Raw genomic sequence first — 24,239 nt, forward strand, 5'->3', positions numbered from 1 at the left:
ATGGGGTCTGATTTTTCCAGATAGTCTCATTTAGCTCTGATGAAAACATTAAAAAGAATACTGCACATCCGAGAATCACCTATTGTCGGGTTGAAGTCCGCTTTCTCTCTTTGGCGTGCTGAAGTCCGTCTTAACTACTGTAAGAAGTACGGCCGGATTTTTCCACACAAGTGCAGCTTTGTTTCTCCGCTACTCAGAGGTTGGCATTTTGCGCTGGTGTCTATATCTGCTTCTGAATGGCATATGAGCCATAATAAAGACAAGGCTCTTTTTGAGCAGGAATGCATAGGAACGCAGTTCTGGCTGGCTAGGTGTCAGGGTGTGTGGCTTTATATGCAAATTATCTCCTGCTGGAATTTTTCTACAAAAAAAACCCTTGTGAAACAGTGGTGGCGTCAGTGGGTGTGGTCTAATATGCAAATGAGTTCCTGCTGGGCATTTTCTACCAAAAAAAGCCCTGATAAAGACTGACCTACTGATTCTAAAAGAGCCCATGGGACTGTTATTTGCCTCATTGGTGGTTCCATGTGCACTGATGGGATTTGCAAAGGTTGGACAAATTAGACACCTCAAGGCCATTTTGCATTGGAACAGTGGAGGAAGGAGAAGGCTTAAGCACCATCTCCCCATTCACCTGGAAGGTCCCAGTGGGTAACCCACAAGCACACGTCTTTCAGACAGTCCAGGTGGTGAACCTGGATTTGTCCTGAGGACTGTCTATCATCATGTAGTTAGACTGAGACCACACACACTGGCTTCGCTTGCCTCTCATTGTTTATTTAACCCAGTGGGTGCTTCTGAAAGACAAGGCCACATAGAATTATTCCCCCTGCCTTGCCCCCATTTCCGCCTCAGGAAGATCTGTTCCCGCCCATTCTTACTTATCCTGCAGCAGTCTGTCAAAAAAGACATCATTATCAAATGAACTTGAATAGGAGGCGCTTAGTTTGCAGGGAAGTGTTCTGTACCTGAGCGTGTCCTGGCTTGAAGAAAAGGCCCAAGAGCAAGGTCTGTGCACACCGGAGCAGCTTTGAAGCGGAGGGGTAATTAGCTAAGCATGTTATCTGGGGTGTTGCATTGAATGAACATAATCACCGGTTGTTTTCTTGCCAGGCTTGTGGTCCCATGGTAAATCAGTGGGAACAGAGAAACTGAAATGCACACTAGTTTTTCTACGAAAAAAGGCTGCAGAGTCTGGGGCTTTTCAGTTTAGAAAAGAGATGGCTAAGAGGTGGCTTGAGAGGGGTTCATAAAATTATGCACATGGGGCATTGACCAAGAGAACTTTTTCTCTCTCAAAATACCAGCACTTGAGAGGGTATTCAATGAACTGGAGGGACAGTAGATTCAGGATGGACAGAAGGAAACACTTCTTTACACGCAGGGCTTTTTTTTTTAGCAGGAATGCAGTTCCGGCTAGCTTGGTGACGGGGGTGTGGCCTAACATGCAAATGAGTTCCTGCTGGGCTTTTCCTACAAAAAAGCCCTGTTTATACAGATTCTGGTGCGTGACTGTGAAGAAGCAGAACAAAGTTTGAGTCCAGTTCAACAAAGACCACCAAGGAAGTCCAGTTCAACAAAGACCACCTTAAACCTTTAAGGGCAACAGTGCTTTATTCAAGAAGTGCATGCACACTTCTTCAGATACAGGTGTATCTGAAGAAGCATGCATGACATTATACCTTGAATAAAACTTTGTTGATCTTAGAGGTATTTCTTTACACACCGAGTGATTAAAATTTGGAATTTGCTGCCAGAGAATGTAGCGATGGCCACACAGGGAGATTTATGGAGACAGATCTGTGGAAGACAGGTCTATCAATGGCTACTAGCCATGGTGAATGACAGTCTCCACACTCAGAGACTTTCTGGTTCTCTTACCTTGGTTTTTCCATTGAGAGCTTGTCTGAACCTCTTCCCTTTCCTCCTGAGCTACTGCTGTTTGTTTGCTCCCTTTGTCTGTCTGTCTCTCTCCTTTTCTCCCATCCATTTTCTCTCTTGTCTCCCCCCCACTATGAGAATTTATACTGTAAATTCCTGGGGAGCAGAACCCTGCCTTTTGGCTGATGTCACCCAGTGACAGTGCCATCCAAGGCAGAATGATAACCTTCCCGAGTCCATTGAAGACAATAGGAACAATATGACAAAGCCAATATGATAAAACAAGCCAGGGCAAAAATAAAGACTGAGCAGTCCTAAAACAAGTGGGATCAGACAGCCTTTTGGCCAGAAGCAGGCCATAAAACTGCTAAAAAAGATTTGAGAACCCCCTGGGTTAAAAGCCATGGTAAGAGTCTCTGCCATGAAGTGCCCTAGAGGCTGTGGTGAAGCAGTATCAATAATAAATGGTCACTGGTGGCGAATGTTCCCTTTAAGCTCAGTTAGTGTGAGCTAGCTCAGTTTATAGCCTCCAGCTCACACGTTTTTGTCTTAGCTGAGGACAAATGGTCTCAGAACAAACTAATTTATGCAGTAGCTCACGGTGTTAATGTCACTAGTTCACAAAGTAGAATATTTGCTTACAAGACTCCACAGCTGAGAGGGAGCATTGCTGGTAGGTGGAAAGTGCCCTCCAGTTAAAGCCAATTCATGGCCGCCCCTCAAGGGGTTTTCAAGGCAAGAGATGAGCAGAGGAGGTTTGCTCTTGCCTGTCTGCCTAGCAGCATTAGACTTCCTTGGTGGTCTCCCATCCAGATACTAAACAGGGCTGACCCTGCTTAACGTCTGAGATGTGATGACATCAGGCTAGCCTGGCCCATCGAGGTGAGGGCAAATAGTGGGTATATCTAATAATTAACCAGCTGGCCACAAAACCAGACTACCTAGCGGACATCTCTGCATCCTTGGTGGACTTTTCAGAAGACGAGATGGTCATAGCAGCTGAGCAACAACTAAAGTGTGGGGAAAGGATGGAGCCCGGAATGCCAACCTCCACTTGTGACCTGAGGATCCCCTGGAATTACAGCTCATCTCCAGACTACAGAGATTGATTCCCCTGGAGAAAATGGGAGGCTTTAGAGGGTGGACTTTATGGCATTGTATCCCAATGATGTCCCAGTCCTCTCCAGGCTCCATCTCTAAATCTCCAGGAGTTTCCCAACCTGGATCTGGCAACCCCATCCTTGCATCCCCACCGGTGGTCAGGGAGGACCTGGCAGCCCCTGATGGAGGAGAATCTGGACTGCTTCAGGCTCCAAAGATTTCAGGGGAGATATGTGGAGGGGAAATATGGGATGAGACACGTACACCTTCCCCTTTGGAATTCCTCATGGGATTCCATCATGTAGACAACAACGATCTGTGACAAAAAGAAGCGTGTGGCTCAGTGTCCTTGTTATGCAATGCAATTGGCTGAACAGGCCCTCCATTTGAGGAAACGTTTCAGATATTTCTTGGAGGCCATCAGGTGTCCTGCCTCCAAAGACTCTCACTGGCATTTCTCCTTTCAGTCTCTATTACAGCCCGCACAGGGGAGACTGTACCAGGGCTTTTTTCTGTAGCAGGAACTGCTTTGCATATTAGGCCACACACCCCTGATGTAGTCAATCCTCCTGGAGCTTACAGTAGGCCCTGTACTAAGAGCCCTGTGAACTCTTGGAGGATTGGCTACATCAGGGTGTGTGTGGCCTAATATGCAAAGGAGTTCTCGCTACAAAAAAAGCCCTGGACTGTACCATCACTTGGGACACTGTGCTGGCACAGTCTCTATCTCACACGCTTGATTTCTTGTGCAGCCAGTTGAATAATATTTTTTTTCCTTCTTAGAATGGTTTTGCGGATGGAAACATAGGCACTGAGCCACCAGGGTTTTACCTCTCCGTGTTTCATAGCAGCCCCCCTGTTTATATTTATCTCATAACTTACACAAAAATGTGAACTTTCTAGGATCCAGCATCTCGCCCAACCAAAGAAAACAGAAGACGTTTGGAACTATTCTGGGTAAGAATTGTATGAATTGTAGTAGCACTACTTGGAATGTGTACAGTGCTTTGGAAAAACTATTTCACTTGTATGATCCCCATAGTCTTAGCATCCCAGCTACAACAGCCCTGTAAAGTAGGTCAGCCCTTATCATCCCATGTAGCAAACGTTGGGGGAGGGCATGCAAGTAGACAGGGGTGAATAATTTTGAAAGCAATCCAGTCTGTCTGAGGAGCAATCCAGCTGTTCCATCAGAGGAGCCAGGCTAGAGTCAGAAGCTTTATAGAACCAAGTGCAACCCTATTGGCCCCTGGTAGGTCACCTGACTGCTGCAAAAACACTACTTGCAATACACCTTCCGCTGTGATGTCATATTGCGATGCAGGCCAGAGCAGGTAAAACAGCTTTGGCCCTGTAAAGTTTTTATGGTGGCACAAAGGTTTAACAGCTGAGAGTTTTAAACCCTTCTGAGTCCACTGAAGTCTTAGAAAGGGTGAACACCTGCAGCTGAATCAGACCCTGCTCCATCAAAGTCAGCATTGTCTACTCAGACTGGCAGTGGCTGTCAGTTCAATGTAGTGGTTAAGTGCGTGGACTCTTATCTGGGAGAACCAGGTTTGAGTCTCCACTTCTCCATATGCAGCTGCTGGAGTGACCTTGGGTTAGTCACAGTTCTCTCAAAGCTGTTCTCACAAGAGCAGTCTCTGTCAGAGCTCTCTCAGCCCCACCTACCTCACAGGGTGTCTGTTGTGGGGAGGGGAAGGGAAGGAGGTTGTAAGCTGCTCTGAGACTCCACGTGAAGGGCAGGGTATAAATCCAACCTCCTCTTCTGCACTCCAGGATCTCAGGCTAAGGTCTTCACATCAACTATTGCCTGGTCTTTTGAACTAGAGCTGCCAGGGTTGAACCTGGAACCTTCTGTGTGCCAAGATGTTCTACCACTGAGCCACAGCCCCTCTCTCTCTACTTAGGGTGCCACTGAAAGGCACAAATTCTATGACCTGATATCATTTGAGCAGCAGTGTCTGAAAATGCTGGGAAGCGATATACCATAATTTCACTACATAGAAACTGTTTGTTCAAGAGCAGTCAGGGCCAGAGCGTCCCAGCAGGCTAGGTTGGTGGCCGCCTAGGGCTCTACCTGGCCTCAGAGGCAGCCAATGGGTGCCCCTTCCCTGCATGTGCCCCGCCACCCCAGTGCCCCTTCCCTGCTGCTGCTACACTCACCCTTGCTGTCCCCTTCATTGCCTTCCTGCAGGCAAGTGGCAGCGGAGAAGGGGCGCTGGGGGCGGCACAGCAGTGGGTGCGCTCAGAGACGCTTGGAGCCTGGCTTTGATGGAAGCAAAGCCCTGGGAAGGCTGAGCAAGCACAGCAGGACGGCGGGTGCACTCAGTGCCACGCTGCCTGCCACTGCCGTGCTCACACTCACTGATGCTGCAGGCACAGGTGGGGGGAGGGTGGGGACTTAGGGTGCCAGAAACGCAGGCACCGGTCCTGAGAACAGCATCGCCCCTTTCCAATGTACCTGCACAGTCACTTGGGTGGATCGCTGCAGTGTAAGCCTTTTAAGAACTGCAGTGTCAGATTGTGGGAGTCTGAGAACCTAACATAGAAGGACAGCAGCTCAAGCACTTTCACGACACAGTGCCCCCCCCCCCCAGTAATAATAAGTGGGTTCCATGAAACACACACATAAACCATAATACATCATAATGTCACATAATCAAGCTGTTCGGATTGTAAATCTGTGCAACACAATTACTATTTAGAAGTCAGTGAACCTGGGAGAATCCCCACATTTGAAAAGAAGAAAAAAAGATTGTTAAAACATAGAGGATTTTTAAAAAAACGTTATTCGTGGGCAGATGTTGGGGGAAAATGGGCTTTTTGTCGCAGGAACTCCTTTGCATATTAGGCTACACCCCCCTGATACAGCCAATCCTCCAAGAGCTTATAGTAAGCCCTATAAGAACAGCCCTGGAAGCTCTTGGAGGATTGGCTACATCAGGGGTGTGGCCTAATATGCAAAGGAGTTCCTGTGACAAAAAAAGCCCTGGCCAATTGCCAGAATTTGGGAGGCATGACCCAAAATGGAGCCTAAAAACCGGCAGCAGCCAGGAGGTAGACGTGGGAAAAGAGGTGAGAAGGAATTGGGAAATGAAGAGACAGCAGAGAGGGCAGGAAGGGATTTCCTTTCTCCACAAGTTCTCATGGCTCTGACGTGTTCCTGTTCCAGTGGCAAAAGACAACATAGATAAGGGGTGTAACCCTGATCTAAGTGGCATTTCTCCTCTTTCTTCACAACAGCCGGCTGGTCTGCGGAAACCAAGAAACCATCTGGCCCCTCTCCTCAAAGGCCCTGACATGCCAGCCCAACTTGAGAATCCTGGACCTGGCAAAACCCAAGAAGAAGTTGGAACAGAAAATGCAGTACAGGTCTTGTCCTTTTTATTTTCTTCCATCCTTCAGTCCTTCCCTCCCGCCTGCTTGGAAAAGGCATTTGTCTCTTTATATTACTTTGCTAAGCCAGCTGGCAGCTTGGAGAATGCATTTGAAGTTAAAGTTGCTTTCTTTCCACCTCTCCCTACCACCTACCTCTCCCATCTGTTGTTCTTCCCTCCCTCATGGCTCTCAAACATCTGATGTTTATTCCATGTTAAGCAGGTTTGGCCACCCCTGCCATGGAGTCTACCTTCCAAAGCGGCCATTTCTTCCAGGTGAACTGATCTCCAACCACCACCTGGAGATTGGCACCTTTACAGGTTACACAGTGTCAGTCAATGCAAGTCAGCTGGATGGTCTCCCACCCAAGTACTGACCGTGGCTAACCCCACTTAGCTCCCAAGTTCTGACAAGCTCAGGTGAAGCTTGGGTTATCACACTATAAATCATGCAAAATAAATAAATAAAGTGAAACAATCATACAGATTTGTTAGAGACAAGACAGTGCTTCCAGAAACTTACCCTCCTATTAAACCCCAATGATTTAAAAGCATTTTCACCTCTAACATGAACTTAGTGTTCAGATCTGTTGTTAGTTTTTACAAACACATGTTGTATCCCAGGGGGTATTTTATAGAAAAAGCCCAGCAGAAACTCGCCACACCCCCTGACGTCACCATTGTTTCACACAGGGCTGTTTTGTAGAAAAAGCCCAGCAGGAACTTGTTTGCATATTAGGCCACACACCCTGATGCCAAGACAGCAAGAACTGCATTCCTGCTCAAAAGAAGCCCTATTGTATTCCAAACTTGGACTGAATAAAATTATACATATAATTATGACCATTGAAGGTCACATTTGATTCAGGAGGTGGTCACCTCAGTCTTCCACAAAATAATACACAAACACAGCAGCTTACAAAAATCCCATTGGACATTGCCAGGCACTGAGCCTTCCTTGGAAGGTTTCCATCTAGGTCAGAGGTGTCAAACTCATTTGTTATGAGGGCTGGATCTGACATAAATGAGACCTTGTCAGGCTGGGCCATGTGTGTGCTCATTTAAGATTAGGTAACAGAGACATAAACTTTATAAAAGACACAGACAAACCCAATTAATTGTTTAAAACCTTAAAATAAAGCTGTGCAAGTGAGAGAGCCTGGCAAAGCAAGTTCTGCCCCCCGCTTCCTCCCCAAAGGAGGAGCCTCAGCCAATAGACAAAACAGAGGCTTTGCTCTGTAGCTGCTGTGCTGTTGAGCAAACCTGGCAAGGCAAGCTGTGATGGAGAAAGCAGCAAGAGAGAGGGAGAAGGAAGCAGATGACATTGAGTTGTTCATGGGCCTGAAAGGAGCCCTCTGGGGTCTGATTTGGCCCTCGAGGTGCACGTTTGACACCCCTGGTCTAGGTGGTTTAATTATGCATTTTTGGGAAATCCCCTCTATAAACGTAACGGTTGTGTGTCTTTGGGATAAGGGTGCCAGGTCCAGCTGGCCACTGGCAGATGCTCAGGGGTGGGGAGGAGAGGGCTGCCAGATCGAGGCTGAGGAATTCCTGGAGATCTGGGGATGGATCCTGGGGAGAACGGACTTGAGTGGGGATAATGCCACAGAGCCCACCTTCCAAAGCATCAGTTTTCTCCAGGGGAACTGATCTCTGTAGTCTGGAGATGAGCTGTAATTCTGGGGGATCCCCAGGCCCCACCTGGGAGCTGGTATCTCTCAAGTAAACTCTCAAGTAAAGGCGTTTTAAAGGTGTTCAACCAGGGGGTCCAAGAAGGTGTTCCCATCCCCCGTTATTTATTTCCAATGAAGGGAAAGCATTTAAAAGGTGTGCAGTCCCTTTAAATGTGATGGCCAGAACTCTCTTCAGAGTTCAGTTGTGCTTCTCATAGCCTTGCTCCTGGCTCCACCCCCAAAGTCCCCAGATATTTTCTGAGTCGGACTTGGAACCCTACAGGACATACTTCCTGCGCCTCTAGCCATCCTAGCTAGTTAGACTGAATTAGAATCCTGTCTCTACTCTAGAATGGTGTTCCTTATAATAAAGGACTCATATTAGTTTTACAAAATTAGAGTCTCCATGTATAACTTCGTTTCTAGTCGGCACAGACAAACCAGATAGACTCCACTGCTTTACGTGCCTTGAGCATTCTGCTAACCCAAATAATCCTTCACTTCTGACTTGGTTGGTGACCCATGGACAGATGCCCTCTGAGGAACCTGAGTATTGGGCAGCCTTCTGTTTCCCAAATAAATCTCTCTGTATATTTTTTGCGCATGTAGCTTGGCACTTGAGTCAAGTTGCACCTTTAAGACCAACTAAGTCTTATTCCGAATGTAAGCTTTTGTGTGTGCATGCACACTTCTTCACTTGGCACTTGTCAGTTTTTAATTCCCCCATATAACCTGAGACAGACTTAAGGAAATTTTTGGAGAACATTTCCATAGAAGCCCTCCAGAGGGAGCTCAAGAGCTTCCAGTCCTGCAACTTTGCTCACCTGTGGTTGAAAAACACCAGGGGCCAGAGACACCCCTTTGAAGAGGAGGGAGAACTCGAAGGGAATGCCACCGCTTAACTCTTCCCCCACCCATGCATGCCGCTTAACCACAGGCCAAACCTGTGTTCTGAGTTAAACAGGATTTTGGTACACGGGAGTTGCAAGACTCTGAAGTGGGATGTGGAACTTCGTGGAAGCTGCTCCCTGAGAATAAGTTGTTGATTTCAGAAGGAGGTGCCCTTGGGAAGAGCCTGCTGCTTGGTGAAATGATGCAAATCCAGGATATTTGCCGGAGTTGGCAACTCTGGGTGTTGTCCAAGCTTCTTAACAATTGCATTTCATCATCCCTTCGGCCATTTCATCCCCCTGTAATCAGGCACAGGGATAAACTGCAATTTCCCCCTGTCACCTTGCCAAATATATGCGTTGTGACACACATTTTGTTTGCATTCAATCCACAAAATAAATTGCATTTTCTATATATTTGATACACGGGCATCTGCTAATTATGTCATTATATCTGCAAGGTTTTGTGCGTGTGCGTACATTTATTATATCCTCAATTTTAGTTCTGAAGCCAAACGTTGGGGAAATATCAAGGCATTTCCTTGTTTCTCCTTAGGGGAAGGTGGGATGGTGTAGCCTGATCTTGTCACATCTCAAGAGGCTAAGCAGGGTCAGTACGTGGAAGGGAAACCTCCAAGGAAGACCCTGCAGAGGAAGACAACGGCCAACCACCTCTACTTCTCACTGGCCTTGAAAGCCCCTCACTGGGGTTGCCATAAGTCAGCTGCGACTTGACAGCATTTTACACACACACAGGGGGGCAAATCTATTGACAATTTGAGCATGCTGATATGTGGCTTTTTAATGGTGGGAAATCAATAACAGAAGCAGAACAAAATCAGTGGGACCTTCTCTTGGATAGTGATCCCAAGCAATGGGATAACAACACAAAGGGTTGGCCAAACTTGCTTAATGTAAGAACCTCAGAGAATACAAAAACAACAACAGCAAGCCTTTATTGGCATAGAACAGATTTAGCAGTAAAATAGCAATATAAATAATATAAAATCCTAGATAATAAAGTACGTAGGGAGCTAATATACATAAAATAAGTAAAATATATATGAGTCAAGTTTAGTCAAATTAAATAATTAAAACAAATAAAATATGCTAATTCCAGAACCATTCTCTGTCGTATTTCCATGGCCTGTTGAAGAAATCTAGCAACAGTTAAAGTTACCTCAGAACAAGTGTCATTTAAAAGTTTGTGGACTTTGCCTGAATCAGCACAGCCCAACATATCTGCTAAAATATCTTTCAGGTATATTCAATGAATATCATCATAAAGGGGACAATTCAATAATATATGGGAAACAGTTTCAGTACACTTGGGATTACAAAGACAATGTCTATTAGAGTACTCAATCCTGTTAAATCTACCAAATAAGATAGCAGATGGTAATGCATTACATCTCGTTAACGAGAACGCACGCCGTTGCTGTGGAGCTTGCAGAGAGAAGAAATATGACGCTAACTTCCCTACTGAGAGAGAATTATGCAGAGAATAATTGTCAGATTTTTGAGAGCAACAAGACAGGAACGAAGGGAGGGAAGGAGAAGTGGAAAGAAAGGAACTTTAACTTCAAATACATTCTCTAAGCTGCCTGCTGGCTGGGCTTGAAAAAGTGATTTAAAGAGAGAAATGCCTTTTCCAAGCCAGCTGATGGGGCAGTGGGGGCTTTGAGGGCCACACAATATGTGTGAAAGAGCCACAGTTTGGCTACCTCTGACAACGCAAATCACATTGTTGCAGCACAACAACAATGAGGTATCTATTGCGTGCTCATGCACAGTCCCCTTCAGACAGGCCAGGATTATTCAGTTCTGTTGAAAAGAACAAGGTACACCTGCATAGAGGGAATCATATTGGATAAAGGTATGGAGCAGAGGTCCATCAGTGGCTATTTGCCACATGATACAGAATGTAACACTATGTCTGGGGCAAGTGATGCTCTGCATTCTTGGTGCTTGGGGGACAAGAGTGGGATGACTACTGGAGTTCTGGCTCCTCTGGTGGACCTCCTGATGGCGCCTGGGTCTGGGCCACTGTGTGACACAGAGTGTTGGACTGGATGGGCCACTGGCCTGATCCAATATGCTCTTATTGATTCAGTACTGCTACAGTCTAAATCACTCCCAGAAAGATTAATCCACAATAGACTTGCCAGCCCCCAGGTACTGGCTGAAGATCTCTCAGAATTACAGGTGATCTCCAGACGACAGAGATAAATTCCCCTAGAAGAAATGGCTGCTTTGGAGGTGGACTCTCTGGCATTATAGCATGCTGAGGTCCTTCCTCTCCCCTAAGTCCTCAGGCTGCACCCCCAAATCTCCAGGAATGTCCTAACTTGGAATTGGCAGCCCTGCTACGCTCTGCATCCCGCCCCTCCGCCCACTGTGTCTGGAGAACTGCAACACACACTTTTGCACTGCATCTGTATGCACACACTTTTTTTCTTTAATTTCAAAGTTTTATTTAAAATTTGCAAAACTAAACATAAGAACATAATATCCAGTAACAGGAGCAGGACAAGAATATATACCAAGCAATTCATGCAGTAATTACAAAAGCATTGTTGCATAAAACAAACAATTTAGGTGTTAAACATCAATAATAAATGAAATCTAAATATTTTCCAGGCAAACAACAATCCATACTTTTTTGAGAAGCAACGTATTTTTAAAAGGGAGATAATTTCTCCTCAAAATCTGCTTCTAACATGTCTTCTACACACTTCTAACATGTCTGCTCTCCCAAGTGTGAATGCAAAATCTAAGACCAAAAATCCAAAGCAGAGAGCTCATGCAGTATCAGGTGTGCTGAAATCAGTCCAGGAATTGTTCAGCGGTACTTTCGGAGCTGGAGCTCCAATAGGTGCAACATACAGCCTGGTACTCCCTTCCATCAAAAACAGCTGCTCGTTTCATGAGTCAGGCCCTCCTGGCAAGCCAGGCCATGCAACGCCCTTTTTTCTTTTCTGTTGCCCTTCTCCACCATGCCTGCCAACTGTTGAGCCAGAACTGAAATCAAGCTTGAATGTCTTTATCGTGACTGCTTACATAAAAACCTTTCTGTTACCTGGAGGCCAAACCAGAAACATTGGACACTGTCTAGGCCAAGCTGAGCACGTTTAATAGAGCTGATTTCTAAGTAGGAAATCTGTTCCGGTGCAGGGATGCCATCTCTGGTTTGAGAACTTCCTGGAGATTTGGGGGTGAAGCCTGGAGAGAATGGGGTTAAGGAGGGAAGGGACCTCAGCACAGTATAATGCCATAGAGTCCCTCCAAAGGAGCTGTTTTCTCCAGGGGAAACTAATAATCTTTATTGCAGGGTGGCCAGACTTGCTTAACATAAATAGAATAGAATAAACATCAGATGTTTGAGAGCCGCAAGGAAGGAAGACAGACAGATAGGATTTATAGATTGATTAGATTTATAGATTGATGGATGGGGGAGAGAGAAAGAGGTGGAAAGAAATCAACTTAAACTTTAAATGCATTCTCCAAGCTAGCCAATGGGGAAGTGGGGGCTTCGAGAGCCACACATGTGGCTCCTGAGCTACAGTTTGGCCACCGCTGCTCTATAATCTGATGATCAGTTGTAGTTGCAGGATTTCTCCAGGTGCCACCTGGAGGTTGGCAAGCCTAGTATGTGAGTGCTTAGCTTTCCTAGTGAAATTAGTGTTTCAACAGATTGTTCCTCTGCGGATCCCTGTGTTGGCACTCCAGCTAAACCTGGGGCCAGAAGCTACCAAATTTAATAACTCTTGAGAGTTAAGGAAGTGCTTCAGTCTCTGGTTAGATCTTTGGTCAGCCATTGAAAACTGGACAGAATTTCACATCTGTAGAGCACCTGCAACCACGTTGGTCTTTGTTAAGTTGTGGGTTCAAGACGCTATCATGATTTCAGCATAGCTCTTTTTATTTAGAACAGGCATTCAACACGAGCAGCAAGACCCAACTATATACACAATAACCCAACCCAAAACACACCCCCAGAATAAAACACATCAAAAGAACAGGCGCTCGGAATCCTTATTTGCACAGGTGTCATACAATTGATGTTACCTGATTGGCCGGCTTGGCAAAGGCAGCCAATCTGAAAGCGGCTGCAAGGAGCCTCTCAAACAATGGGTGTTCACCTGAAGCTTGTGGTGCCCAATAATCTTCCCCAAAAGAACCTTCCTGAAGAAAACAGACCTTTATCCTTGTAAGGGACATATGAAGTTTTCTTCCCTGTCCCCTTTTTGCATCTACAGATTTCGAGCAACCCATATTCCAAGCTTACAACTTGTTATTTGGTTTAGAACAGGGGTGTCGAACTCATTTGTTATGAGGGCCAGATCTGACATAAACGAGACCTTGACATGTGTGTACCTATTTAAGATTAGGTAGCAGAGATATAAATTTTATAAAGAACACAAACACAAATATATATTTTTTAAAAACTTAAAACATTCTCATTGATGCTTAAAGATGCTTTCTTTGTATTTCTCCCATGAGAAAGAGGGAACTGGGCAAATAATCTTATTTTTAATGTAAATAAGACGAAGGAAATTATAGTGGATTATAGGAAGAGTAGTCTGGACATTCAGCCGTTGTTCATTGATGGTGTTATGGTAGAACAGGTGACAGAATGGAAGTTTTTGGGAATTACTATGAAACAGGATCTAACATGGGGGGCAAATACTTTAGCTCTAGAGAAAAAGGCCCAGCAACGACTATACTACTTAAGACTCTTAAGATCACAACAACTGTCAGGGAGTCTGCTGGTTGCCTTTTATCGTAGTTCCATTGAGAGCATTTTATCTTATTGCCTCTGCGTGTGGTTTGGGAGCTGCACGGAAGCAGAGAGAAGGGTGCTCCAAAGAGTGATGGTAAGAGCACAGAAGATTTGTGGATGTTCTCTCCCCTCATTGGTGGATCTGTATAATATGGGATGTAAAAGGAAGATACAAATGATCTTAAGGGACCCTTCACATCCGGGCCACTTGCTATTTGAGATCTTACCGTCAGGTAGGCGATATAGAGTGTTGAAGGCTAAGACAAATAGAATCAAGGGTAGCTTCTATCCAAGTGCCGTGGTTAGGCTAAATGCAGGGTTATGAATGGTTATTTGTTTTTAGATGCATTTAAATGGTCTATGTATATGTTCTTTTTTGGGGGTGTTGATGTGTTGGTATGTTTGTGGAAGAGCACCTCATTTCGTTGCTCTCATTTTCTTTTTTGAGAACAATGACAATAAATTTATCTATCTATCTATCAAAGAAAGCTCTGGCTCTTTCCTTCCTTCCCCAGTTGCTCGGGGGCCTGATAGGAGCCCTCCGGGGGCCTGATTCGGCTCCCGAACTGCATGTTTGACACCCCTGGCATAGAAAGTTTTAATGAAGTTTGTGATGCATATTTTCGCCACAACTACATATCAGTTTTGCCCTGACCTGGATGGGGCAGACTAGTCCAAACTTGTCAGACCTCAGAAGCTAAGCAGGATCAGCCCTTATTAGGACTTGGATGAGAGACTACCAAAGAAGTCCAGGGTTGCTATGCAGAGGCAGAAAAAGGCAAACCACCTCTGGAGTCCATTGCCCTGAAAACCCTACAGTAGCCATAAGCTGGCTATGACTCAACATCTCATTTCATCTCAATATATGCATTTCACATATAGATCCATCCATTTTTGGACACTTGATATCTCATTTGTGCTCTCTCTCTCTCTCTCTCTCTCATATATATATGAGATATATATTAAATTTCACAAGAAAATTTATTAAGAAAGTTTTAAAAAATACAGAATTAAATGTGTGTGTGTGTGTGTGTGTGTATATATATACACATACAATACAATATATATCAATGCAATACATCAACGGAAACTTAAGATAAAGGTTCATTTTGAATATAGAGGTAACATGACTTAAGACACTAAGAGCATTCAATCATAACTGTATCATGTGAATTAAACCTGAAGCATACACAGTAGCATCCAAGATAACATTCAAAATCGAACAACCAGAGAGTGTATTAAGCAGATAGGGATAATAAATAAGTAAATGAGTAAATGATTAAATAAATAAGAGGAAGTAAATTATAAAAGAGAAATTATAAGATGAAAAACCACACCACCACCAACATATACGTGAAATACATAGCCAAAATAACATTTGAACATAAAAGGACAATCACTCCTGTACCTCAAGGAGAAGAGTAAGAGCTAGAAGTAGAAGAAAAAAGTTAAAAGTAAAGTAGGGACATTTGAGTAGGATTGTATAGAGGAGTTTCTTGGGATGTGGCATAGCTCACAAAAGGAAGTCACTTAGCAGAAAAGTTGGAAGAGTTGGATTGCTGAAGGTTGGAATTGATTTTGTCCATTTGCTCTATATTTAGGCGTTATGATGGACAGAATGTTTTAAAAGGTTTGTTCTCATATGATTCATGCAGGGCTTTTTTGAGGTGGGAGTGCACAGGAACGGAGCTCCACCTGGGATGGCCGGGGCTCCGCTTGGCATGCTGGGGGAGGCATCTTTAAATGCCCTCAGTGGCTTCAGCCTTCCTCAGCATGCCTGCTGGGGAAGGCACGGGGAGCACCTGTAGGGCTTCCTCTACCAAAAAACCCCCCTGGATTTATGTATTGTATCTTTATCAACTAATGTCCCCTGCTGTAGCATGTACAGTTGATTAATGAAGACGGTGGTTGCTGTGGATAAGAACAAAAGAGAAGCCCTCCCGCTGTTGCCCTCCAAGCACTGAGAATACAGAGCATCACTTCTTCAAACAGAATATTCTCTCTATACCTTGTAGCTAATAGCTGTTGATGGGGCCCTGCTCCATATGTTGATCTGATCCCTCTTGAAGCTGTCTATGCTTGTAGCTGCCACCACTTCTTGTGGCAGTGAATTTCACAAGTTAATTATTCCATGTTGACTCTTCCTCAGTAGCTTTTGTTCATCGATGTGCTTACTAATTCTGTCATTAATAATGGATTCTGTCATTAATAACTTACCTGGTATTGACATTAGACTAACTGGCCTGTACTTTCCCAGATCTCCTCTAGAACCTTTTTAAAAAGATCATATTAAAACAATTGTCTTTCCTAATACTTATTATAGCATAGATTTTATCTTCTGTGTTGAAGCTTTTAAGAGCCAGTTTGGTGTAGTGGTTAAGTGTGCGAACTCTTATCTGGGAGAACCGAGTTTGATCCCCCACTCCTCCACTTGCTTCTGCTGGAATGGCCTTGGGTTTAGCTGTAGCTATCACAGAGGTTGTCCTTGAAAGGGCAGCTGCTATGAGAGTCCTCTCAGCCCCACCCTTCTGTTGTGGGGGGAGAAGATATAGGATATTGTAAGCTGCTCTGAGTCTCTGAGTTCAGAGAGAAGGGCGAGGTATAAATCTGCAATCTTCGTCTTCTTAAATTCTTGTTTTTTACTTGATCTGTGACCGTAAATAAACTGACTGACTGACAGATCTGGGTTACATTAACTACCTTTCAGCCTTCAGGAATGGAGGCAGATTTTAGTGATAGACTGCATATTTTTAGCCAAAGATCCACAAATTCACATTTGAGTTCCTCCCGAACTCTTGGATATATGCCATCTGGGCCTGGTGATCTGTCAGTTTTTAATTTGTTCATCAATCATAGAATCTCCTCACTCGTCATCTCAATCCAACTCAGGTCTTTTGACACCCCTCCTGAAATTGGTTTTTCTGGAATGGGCAAGCGCCTCCCATATTCCCAATCGATTACAGCATCTTACAGATAGAGTATGGGAGGGGGGAAATGCATCCTTCTCTATTACTAAGCTCAGCATATATTATGCAAAATAGCCACAAGGAAAATAAATTGTGCCAATAAGAGGGATCGTGCGGATTTTGGTTGATATGCTTAATGTATCCAGGGTGCAGCGTTCATTCTCAGCATCAGATTTGAATTGCCTGGCTGAATTTTTTTTTTTTAGGGAAGTAAGAACTTGGGGAGGGACGGTGGCTCAATGGTAGAGCATCTGCTTGGGAAGCAGAAGGTCCCAGGTTCAATCCCTGGCATCTCCAAAAAAAGGGTCCAGGTAAATAGGTGTGAAAATCCTCAGCTTGAGACCCTGGAGAGCCGCTGCCAGTCTGAGAAGACAATACTGACTTTGATGGATCAAGGGTCTGATTCAGTATAAGGCAGCTTCATATATTCATATGTTCAACTCATCTCTGGGTATGCCTGTAGTAGATTTGGGGTTATTTCTCAGTTCAGGGAGTCTAGACTAAGAAAACGCGATCATACTGTTTGCCTCTAGGACTGAAACCAAACATTAAGAAGGCATCGGGTTCAAATTAGATGTTACTTCTTTTAATGTGTGAGGTCCAGGCTGCCCAGTCCAACTTGCTCTCCTTGCAGCCAGATCCAGATGGGCAGCCATGTTGGTTTGAAGCAGTAGAACAAAGTAGGAGTCAAGTGCATCTTTAAGACCAACAAAGTTTTATTCAGAACGTAACTTTTCGTGTGCTCCAAGCACACTTCATCAGACGAAGAATCAGGTACAATGGGCAGAGCTACATATAGCTGGTAGGCAGTGGCTTAGCTTGCAAAATGGTACAAATTTAAGATCCACTGACAGAATAGTAAAATTAACAAATTGAGCAAACCTTTGATCTGGGTAGCATGCAGCCAGGCTTCATCAGAGGGGAATTAATTTTTTAAGTGCTGCAGCAGCCCAGTTCAGATTGGGAATGTGGCATGGGTGAGAGGGGAGACTTCAGCCTGCCTCCATACAATTTCCCCAGGCTGAAATGGCCTGGGAGGGCATTGCTTACCCCATTTTGGAGCTGCAAATGCTTTGTCATGTGTGAATTGGCTCGTCAGTGAGAAGTATGAACTGAGCGTCAGAGACCGCTGTCTGACTGAGGTAGCAAACCTGTGTCTGGGCTCTACTGTTTCAGAGGAAGGCTGGCCTCACCAAATGTTACTGCATATTAGAAATTCCTGGCACACAAAGAATGAGATGTTGATGAGGAAGTTTTAGCCCAGCCTTATCCCGGACATCTGATTTTGTATGAGAAGGAAATTTTAAAAAATCTGGATGTGGAAGAGCTCGGATTCATGTGAGCTCCTACCTTCAGTCTGAACTGATACAGCTCAAATACAGGCTTCCCACCTCAGCCACAATTCACCCTGATAGGGCTGGGTAAACTGTTGAAAAACATGAGGAGAATATTGCTTACTATCCTTTTGGTTATGGAAGCCAAGATAGTAGATAATGTCATGTGTGTGAACAAGCAAATAATTACCTCACACTTGTTCAATAAAGATGTCAGAAAATCAGGATGCTCTGGGCTAATTCTTGCTGGGTTAGAGTACGTACCTCTCATGAAGAACACAAAGCAATCTGAGACTGAGGCCTTGCTTTCACACACCACAGATGAGATAGCTGTGTCTAGACTGTCAGGACTCATGTGCTTGAATGCTTCTCTGTATAAAATGAAATTCCCTGCAGCTAGAAAACCAGCCAACCGGGAGAAGGATAAGCTACATCCCTTCATGGAGAATTCATCCCCCTTAAACTGTTATGTTGCTTACGTTCATCATAAAATCAAAGGTGGCATTTCAGAGTTTGTTGTTCACATTAATCTTCCATCTCTGTTTTGTCTGCCTTGATACCTCGGTGGTTTCTCTCCAGGCCTCTCCATGTGTACAGCTGCGGTCAGGACTCTGAGATCTGGGAGCAGCCTTTCAACACATACGATTGCATGCCATCTGAACGGATATTACAACTATCGGAACCAAAGTTGTGCTCATCAATCTATCTGGAACGGAGGTGAGACACGCATTCACGCACACACACAACAGCAAAAGCTGTGTGGATTGAGAGGGATTTTCACCCCAAGATTCGTAAGGGGTAATCTCTTTGGAAAAGGATGATGGTCTTTTTAAAAAGTATGCTCCGTAGCTGTAATTCTCTGAATTGCTACACCTAGAACCAGCTGCTTTTCATTTCTTTGCAGTAGAATCATAGAGTTGGAAGGGACCTCCAGGGTCATCTAGTCCAAACTGAGAGCCAGTTTGGTGTAGTGGTTAAGTACACAGATTGTTATCTGGGAGAACCAGGTTTGATTCCCCACTCCTCCACTTGCAGCTGATGGAATGGCCTTGGGTCAGCCATAGCTATCGCAGGAGTTGTCCTTGAAATGGCAGCTGCTGTAAGAACTCTCTCAGCCCCACCTACCTCACAGGGTATCTGTTGGGGGTGGGGAGGGAAAGGAGATTGTGAGCCTCTGAGATTCAGAATATAAATCCAATATCATCATCATCTTCTTCTTCCACAATGCAGGAAATTCACAAATACCTCTGAGGATTGTTTCATACAGTCTAGAGGGTTTGTTTCGAGGTAGTGAAGGTTGTTTTGTATGGGGCAGTGCAAGTATCCCTCCAACAACGTGTTTGTGAAGAAATCATGCAGGAGGTGGCTACAATGTGGCCCTTCTGACCTTCAAGTTTATTCTTATTTCATTTCCTTCATTTATACATCCTGCTGTTCTCCCCAGTGGAGTCCCAAAGCTCCTACCCTTCATTTTATCCTCACAACAACCCTATGAGGTAGGTTAGGCTGAAAGTGTGTGAGTGGCCCAAGGTCAGCCGGCAGGTTTCTATGACAGAGTAGGGATTCGAACCTGCATCTCCTGGATCCTAGTCTGACAAAAGGCAAAGACAAGGAAAAAATAGTGCTATCTGTCTGTCTCCAGAACTTCCTCCCAGTTGTAGGCTCTGCCTCTCAGGCCAAGAGCCAAAGGGCTTGTGGCTTTTGGCTAGAGCTAGAACTCCATCTTAGAAAGGTCACCAGCAAGAAAGGAGCAAGGCAGAGCCTGAACTGTAGGGTTTTACATTAGTTGTCTGGCATTCTCAGTCCTTCCCCAAACAATTTATTTGGTAGAAGAATAGTGTAATCTTAAACGGAGTTACACACCTATATTTAGAAGGGTGTGACTCTGCATAGGATTGTGCTAGAAATATAACACTTCTTGCATTTAAATGGCCCTTAACTGCTAGTGGAACAGCCCTTATTGCCTGGTGAACATAAAACCTGTACTGGTTGGCATGCTTACGTGCATGACAGACATTCCTCCTCCTTTTTCAACTCATGCTAATCAAGTATTTGCATAAGAGTGAAAAGCAAACTTTGCCTACCACAAGAATGATATCTAAGCATTTAAGCAGTCCATCTGCTTCACAGTCAGACCTCCCATTTGCTGGAATATGAAGAGGTGGTTCCTTAAATGTAAAAACTCCAGATGACTGGATGACGACAAGTCAGAGTCTAGCAGGGGTGTAAGCCCTCCATGGAAGTAAAATGTTGGCACTCCAGAGCTTCTGGATTTGTCTGAATCTGAAGTAGGGATTAGAAAGTAGTGGTTAATCCTAGACTAATTACAGCCAAATCCTTTGTGACAGTGGGCTGTGTGGGAAGGTTATAGTCTCAGGAACAAGGGAGCCAAAAAAGGGATGAAATTGCTAATTTATTTCCAGAAGGCTGGACATCTAGGTGGTGCCAGAGGGTGGAATAAGGGCACTGTGGGTGGAGCCTGGCAGAATCTAGACTTTACATTAATTTTTTTTCCAACCTTCCTAGTGGTGACTTGAGAGAATATGGCAGGGGTGGCCAAACTTGCTTCACATAAGAGTCACATTTATTTGTTTGTTTGTTTAGGTAAATTTATATTCTGCCCTTTCCCAGGCAAGCTCAAGGCAGATTACATCCAAGTAAAACCAGTCAAATACAATAAAACCAATAAAGTGCAATTAAAATGAACAACACAACACAGTACTATATAACAAAGGCGGGCGGGCTCATAGTGCAGGTGGAGTAGAATCAATGGCCCAGATATAATAATTCAGATGACAGATCACTATGGGGGAGGATAACCAATGGTATAGGCCAGGGGTGGCCAACGGTAGCTCTCCAGACGTTTTGCCTACAACTCCCATCAGCCAGCATGGCCATTGACGGGTTGATGGGAGTTGTAGGCAAAAAACATCTGGAGAGCTACCGATGGCCACTCCTGGTAGGCAATAAGGAGATTATTACAACATAGAATAAATGTCAGATATCTGAGAGCCACAAGATATGAACATCAGAGAGAGAGAAGGAAGATGAAGGGAGAAGGAGTGGTGGAAAGAAAGCAACTTTAACTTTAAATACGTTCTCCAAGCCACTGGCTGGTTTGGAAAAGTGATTTGAAGAGACAAATGCCTTCCCCAAGCTGACCAATGGGGCAGTGGGGGCTTCAAGAGCCACACAATTTGCATGAAAGAGCCACATGTGGCTCCCGAGCTGCAGTTTGGCCACCTTTGGAATATGGCTTCACAGATCAGATGTAGCCCTAGCCAGGCTCTTTAGAAAAAGTCACTGAGAATGAGATCCCTCTCCAGAATTATAACTTCGCTTGTAGACTCTTGAATCTTTCCTCCAGTTTTGCAGCTTTCCCACAGTTGCGACTAAAAACAGCAAAGGGGGGTGGGAAGAAACAGCTGATGTCATGGGAAAAGGAGCGACTGGTCTTAAGAGGATGAAAATATGAAAAGCTATTCCTGGAAAACAACGGCTCGCCCCTCCCCACCCCGAGAACCGGGTCCTGGCAGGTGCTGAGCCCTCTGCAAAGTCCCATCTCAGCAAAAATGAGATGCTCTGCTTGTTCCTTCGCATTTGCAAGCCTGCCAAAATGCGGGGCGGAGGGCAGTATATGTGCTGCAAGATGTGTATATTGTGAAGATGTGAGGGAGAGGAGGTGTGCAGAGATCTCTGCTGGGGGTGGTGGGGGCCACCTCCCATCAAAGGCGGCAGGCGAGTTTTGCTCCCATTGGAATGGGGCCAGGTTAGCGTTTCATTGGCTGTATAGGAGCGAATAGCTTTCATTTATGTGGGCCAAAGTAAAAGTGCATTCAGGGAGGGGCGCTAATCCCTGCCCTCTTCCCTCTGTGATGCCAGCTGCTGAGAATCAGTCCTGCTATTCACTGCACAAATCTTCCTTTGTTTGTTTTAGTTTAAACTTACCCTCCCAGGACCTCTTGAGGGTGCACCTGGTCCTCTGCTCCCATATTATCTTCATCATAACCCTGTGACGTAGGCTAAACCGAAGGAAAATGGCTGTCTCGCCATCACTCAGCAAGCAGAGTAGGGATTTGAATCCTGGTCTCCTCAGTTGTCTCATAGAATCATAGAGTTGGAAGGGACCTCCAGGGTCATCTAGTCCAACCCCCTGCACAATGCAGGAAACTCACAAATACCTCCCCCTAAAATCACAGGATCTTTATTGCTGTCAGATGGCCATCTAGCCTCTGTTTAAAAACCTCCAAGGAAGGAGAGCCCACAACCTCCCGAGGAAGCCTGCTCCACTGAGGAATTGCTCTGTCATGAAGTTCTTCCTCATGTTGAGCCAGAAACTCTTTTGATTTAATTTCAACCCACTGGTTCTGGTCCTACCTTCTGGGGCCACAGAAAACAATTCCACACCATCCTCTATATGACAGCCCTTCAAGTACTTAAAGATGGTGATCATATCACCTCTCAGCCGCCTCTTCAGGCTAAACATGCCCAGCTCCTTCAACCTTTCTTCATAGGACTTGGTCTCCAGACCCCTCACCATCTTCTTCTCTTCCGGCATCTGCTCCAGTCCTGTTGACCAGGTGTGCACTGGCAGTTCTATGCAATCATTCTGCAGAATGCAATCACTAGGAACGTGGGGGCCTTGTCTGGATTAGGTCCACAGTGGGTAGGAATGTGGCACACACACACACAAACATGGCCTACTGATCTGAAATGGCTTCGGGGTGCCAATATTTGCCCTACTGGGGAAAGAAACATGGCCTGATGGGCTATATAGCTTTTCCCAGTGAGGCAAATGCTGGTGCCTTTTCAGGCTGGGAAAAATGCAGGGAAAGGTGTAAGCACCTTCTTTCTGTGTGCCACTGCCCCAGTCTGAATTGGGTTCTCACCTAGGAACTAAGTTCTGAGCAGGGCTTTTTTTTTGTAGCAGGAACTCCTTTGCATATTAGGCCACACACCCCTGATGTAGCCAATCCTCCAAGAGCTTACAGTAGGCCCTGTACGGAGACCTGTAAGCTCTTGAAGGGTTGGCTACATAAGAGGGATGTGGCCTAATATGCAAGTGAGTTCCTGTTGCAAAAAAAAGCCCTGGTTCTGAGCACAGACCTCCCAGTGGTAGGACTAGAGTGGCCTCATTGAGAAGAGGAGGAAGAGGAAGAAATTGGATTTATACCCCACCCTTCAACTGGAGTCTCAGCAGCTTACAAACCCCTTTCCCTTCCTATCCCCACAACAGACTCCCTGTGGGGCTGAGAGAGCTCTGAGAGAAGGTCACCCAGCTGGCTTCATGCGGAGGAGTGGGAAATCAAACCTTCCAGATTAGAGTCCACACTCTTAGCCACTACATCAAACTGAGGGGGTGGGTGGGAAAATACCCAGGCAGTATATACTTTGGCCCTGACATTCTAATCACTACACCCCAGCGGCTCATTCATCTGCAAGGACCCATCTTGACGATTGTTTCTCCTTCGCACTACACGGGGACAGAATGACGGAAACTGGCTCTCTACATGTTGCTGGTTTTGTCTCTCCAGAGCCAGATTAACAATTAGGCCAAGTAGGCACTAGCCTATGGGCTCCCATGTCTTTAGGGGCCCCAGGCTGGCTCTCCTCCCCCCGGTTTTCCCCATGTTTGCAGCCCTCCCAGCCTGCATGAGCAGCCAGCAATTTAGCTGCTCTTTGCCCGACTTGCCTGGTGCAGCTACTGCTGGCGTCACCAAGTTTGCCTCTCTGCCTCTCCCCCACAGCTTAGTAAAAGGGGCTTTGGAGAAGGTTCCTGCAGGCTGCAGCAGGGGCCATGGGTGGTGGGCCAGGTGCTCAGACTCTGAGATAATATGCGAGGGCCCCCCCAAAATTTCGACTGCCTAGGGGCCTCCACAGGGTTTAATCCTGCACTGTAATAATAATAATAATAATAAATTTATTCTTATATCCCGCCCTCCCCCGCCAAGGCGGGCTCAGGGCGGCTCACAGGACTGTGTCTCTCATCAGTTTTCCCCAGCTCTCCTGCTTCTTCTCTGCCAACGCATCGGATTCTGTTTCGCACTTCTCAGTTCCCCCAAGCTATAGGACATTTTAGGGGCAGCCCATTACAGATTCGGCACACTGGGCAACTACAGTGTTCTTTTTGTTCCGTCTGTTATGGACAACATACGCAAAGAGAGCAGGTAAGGAGCAGAACGTCCCTAAAAGCAATAGCATGCAGTATTCCCAGGCTTCTGATTTCAGGCA

General features: G+C 45.3%; 1 protein-coding gene across 1 annotated transcript in view; it reads left to right on the forward strand.

The window, feature by feature from the left end:
* Positions 1 to 24,239, forward strand: part of SPMAP2L (sperm microtubule associated protein 2 like) — a 41,488-nt gene that overhangs the window by 4,216 nt on the left and 13,033 nt on the right. Inside the window, exons 3-5 of the mRNA XM_060236359.1 lie at positions 3,886 to 3,939; positions 6,229 to 6,357; positions 18,588 to 18,725. Of these exons, the coding sequence (XP_060092342.1) occupies positions 3,886 to 3,939; positions 6,229 to 6,357; positions 18,588 to 18,725 (321 nt within the window). The remainder of the gene's footprint in view (positions 1 to 3,885; positions 3,940 to 6,228; positions 6,358 to 18,587; positions 18,726 to 24,239) is intronic.

The sequence above is a fragment of the Heteronotia binoei genome, chromosome 4 (genome assembly GCF_032191835.1).
Source record: "Heteronotia binoei isolate CCM8104 ecotype False Entrance Well chromosome 4, APGP_CSIRO_Hbin_v1, whole genome shotgun sequence".
NCBI lineage: Eukaryota > Metazoa > Chordata > Lepidosauria > Squamata > Gekkonidae > Heteronotia > Heteronotia binoei.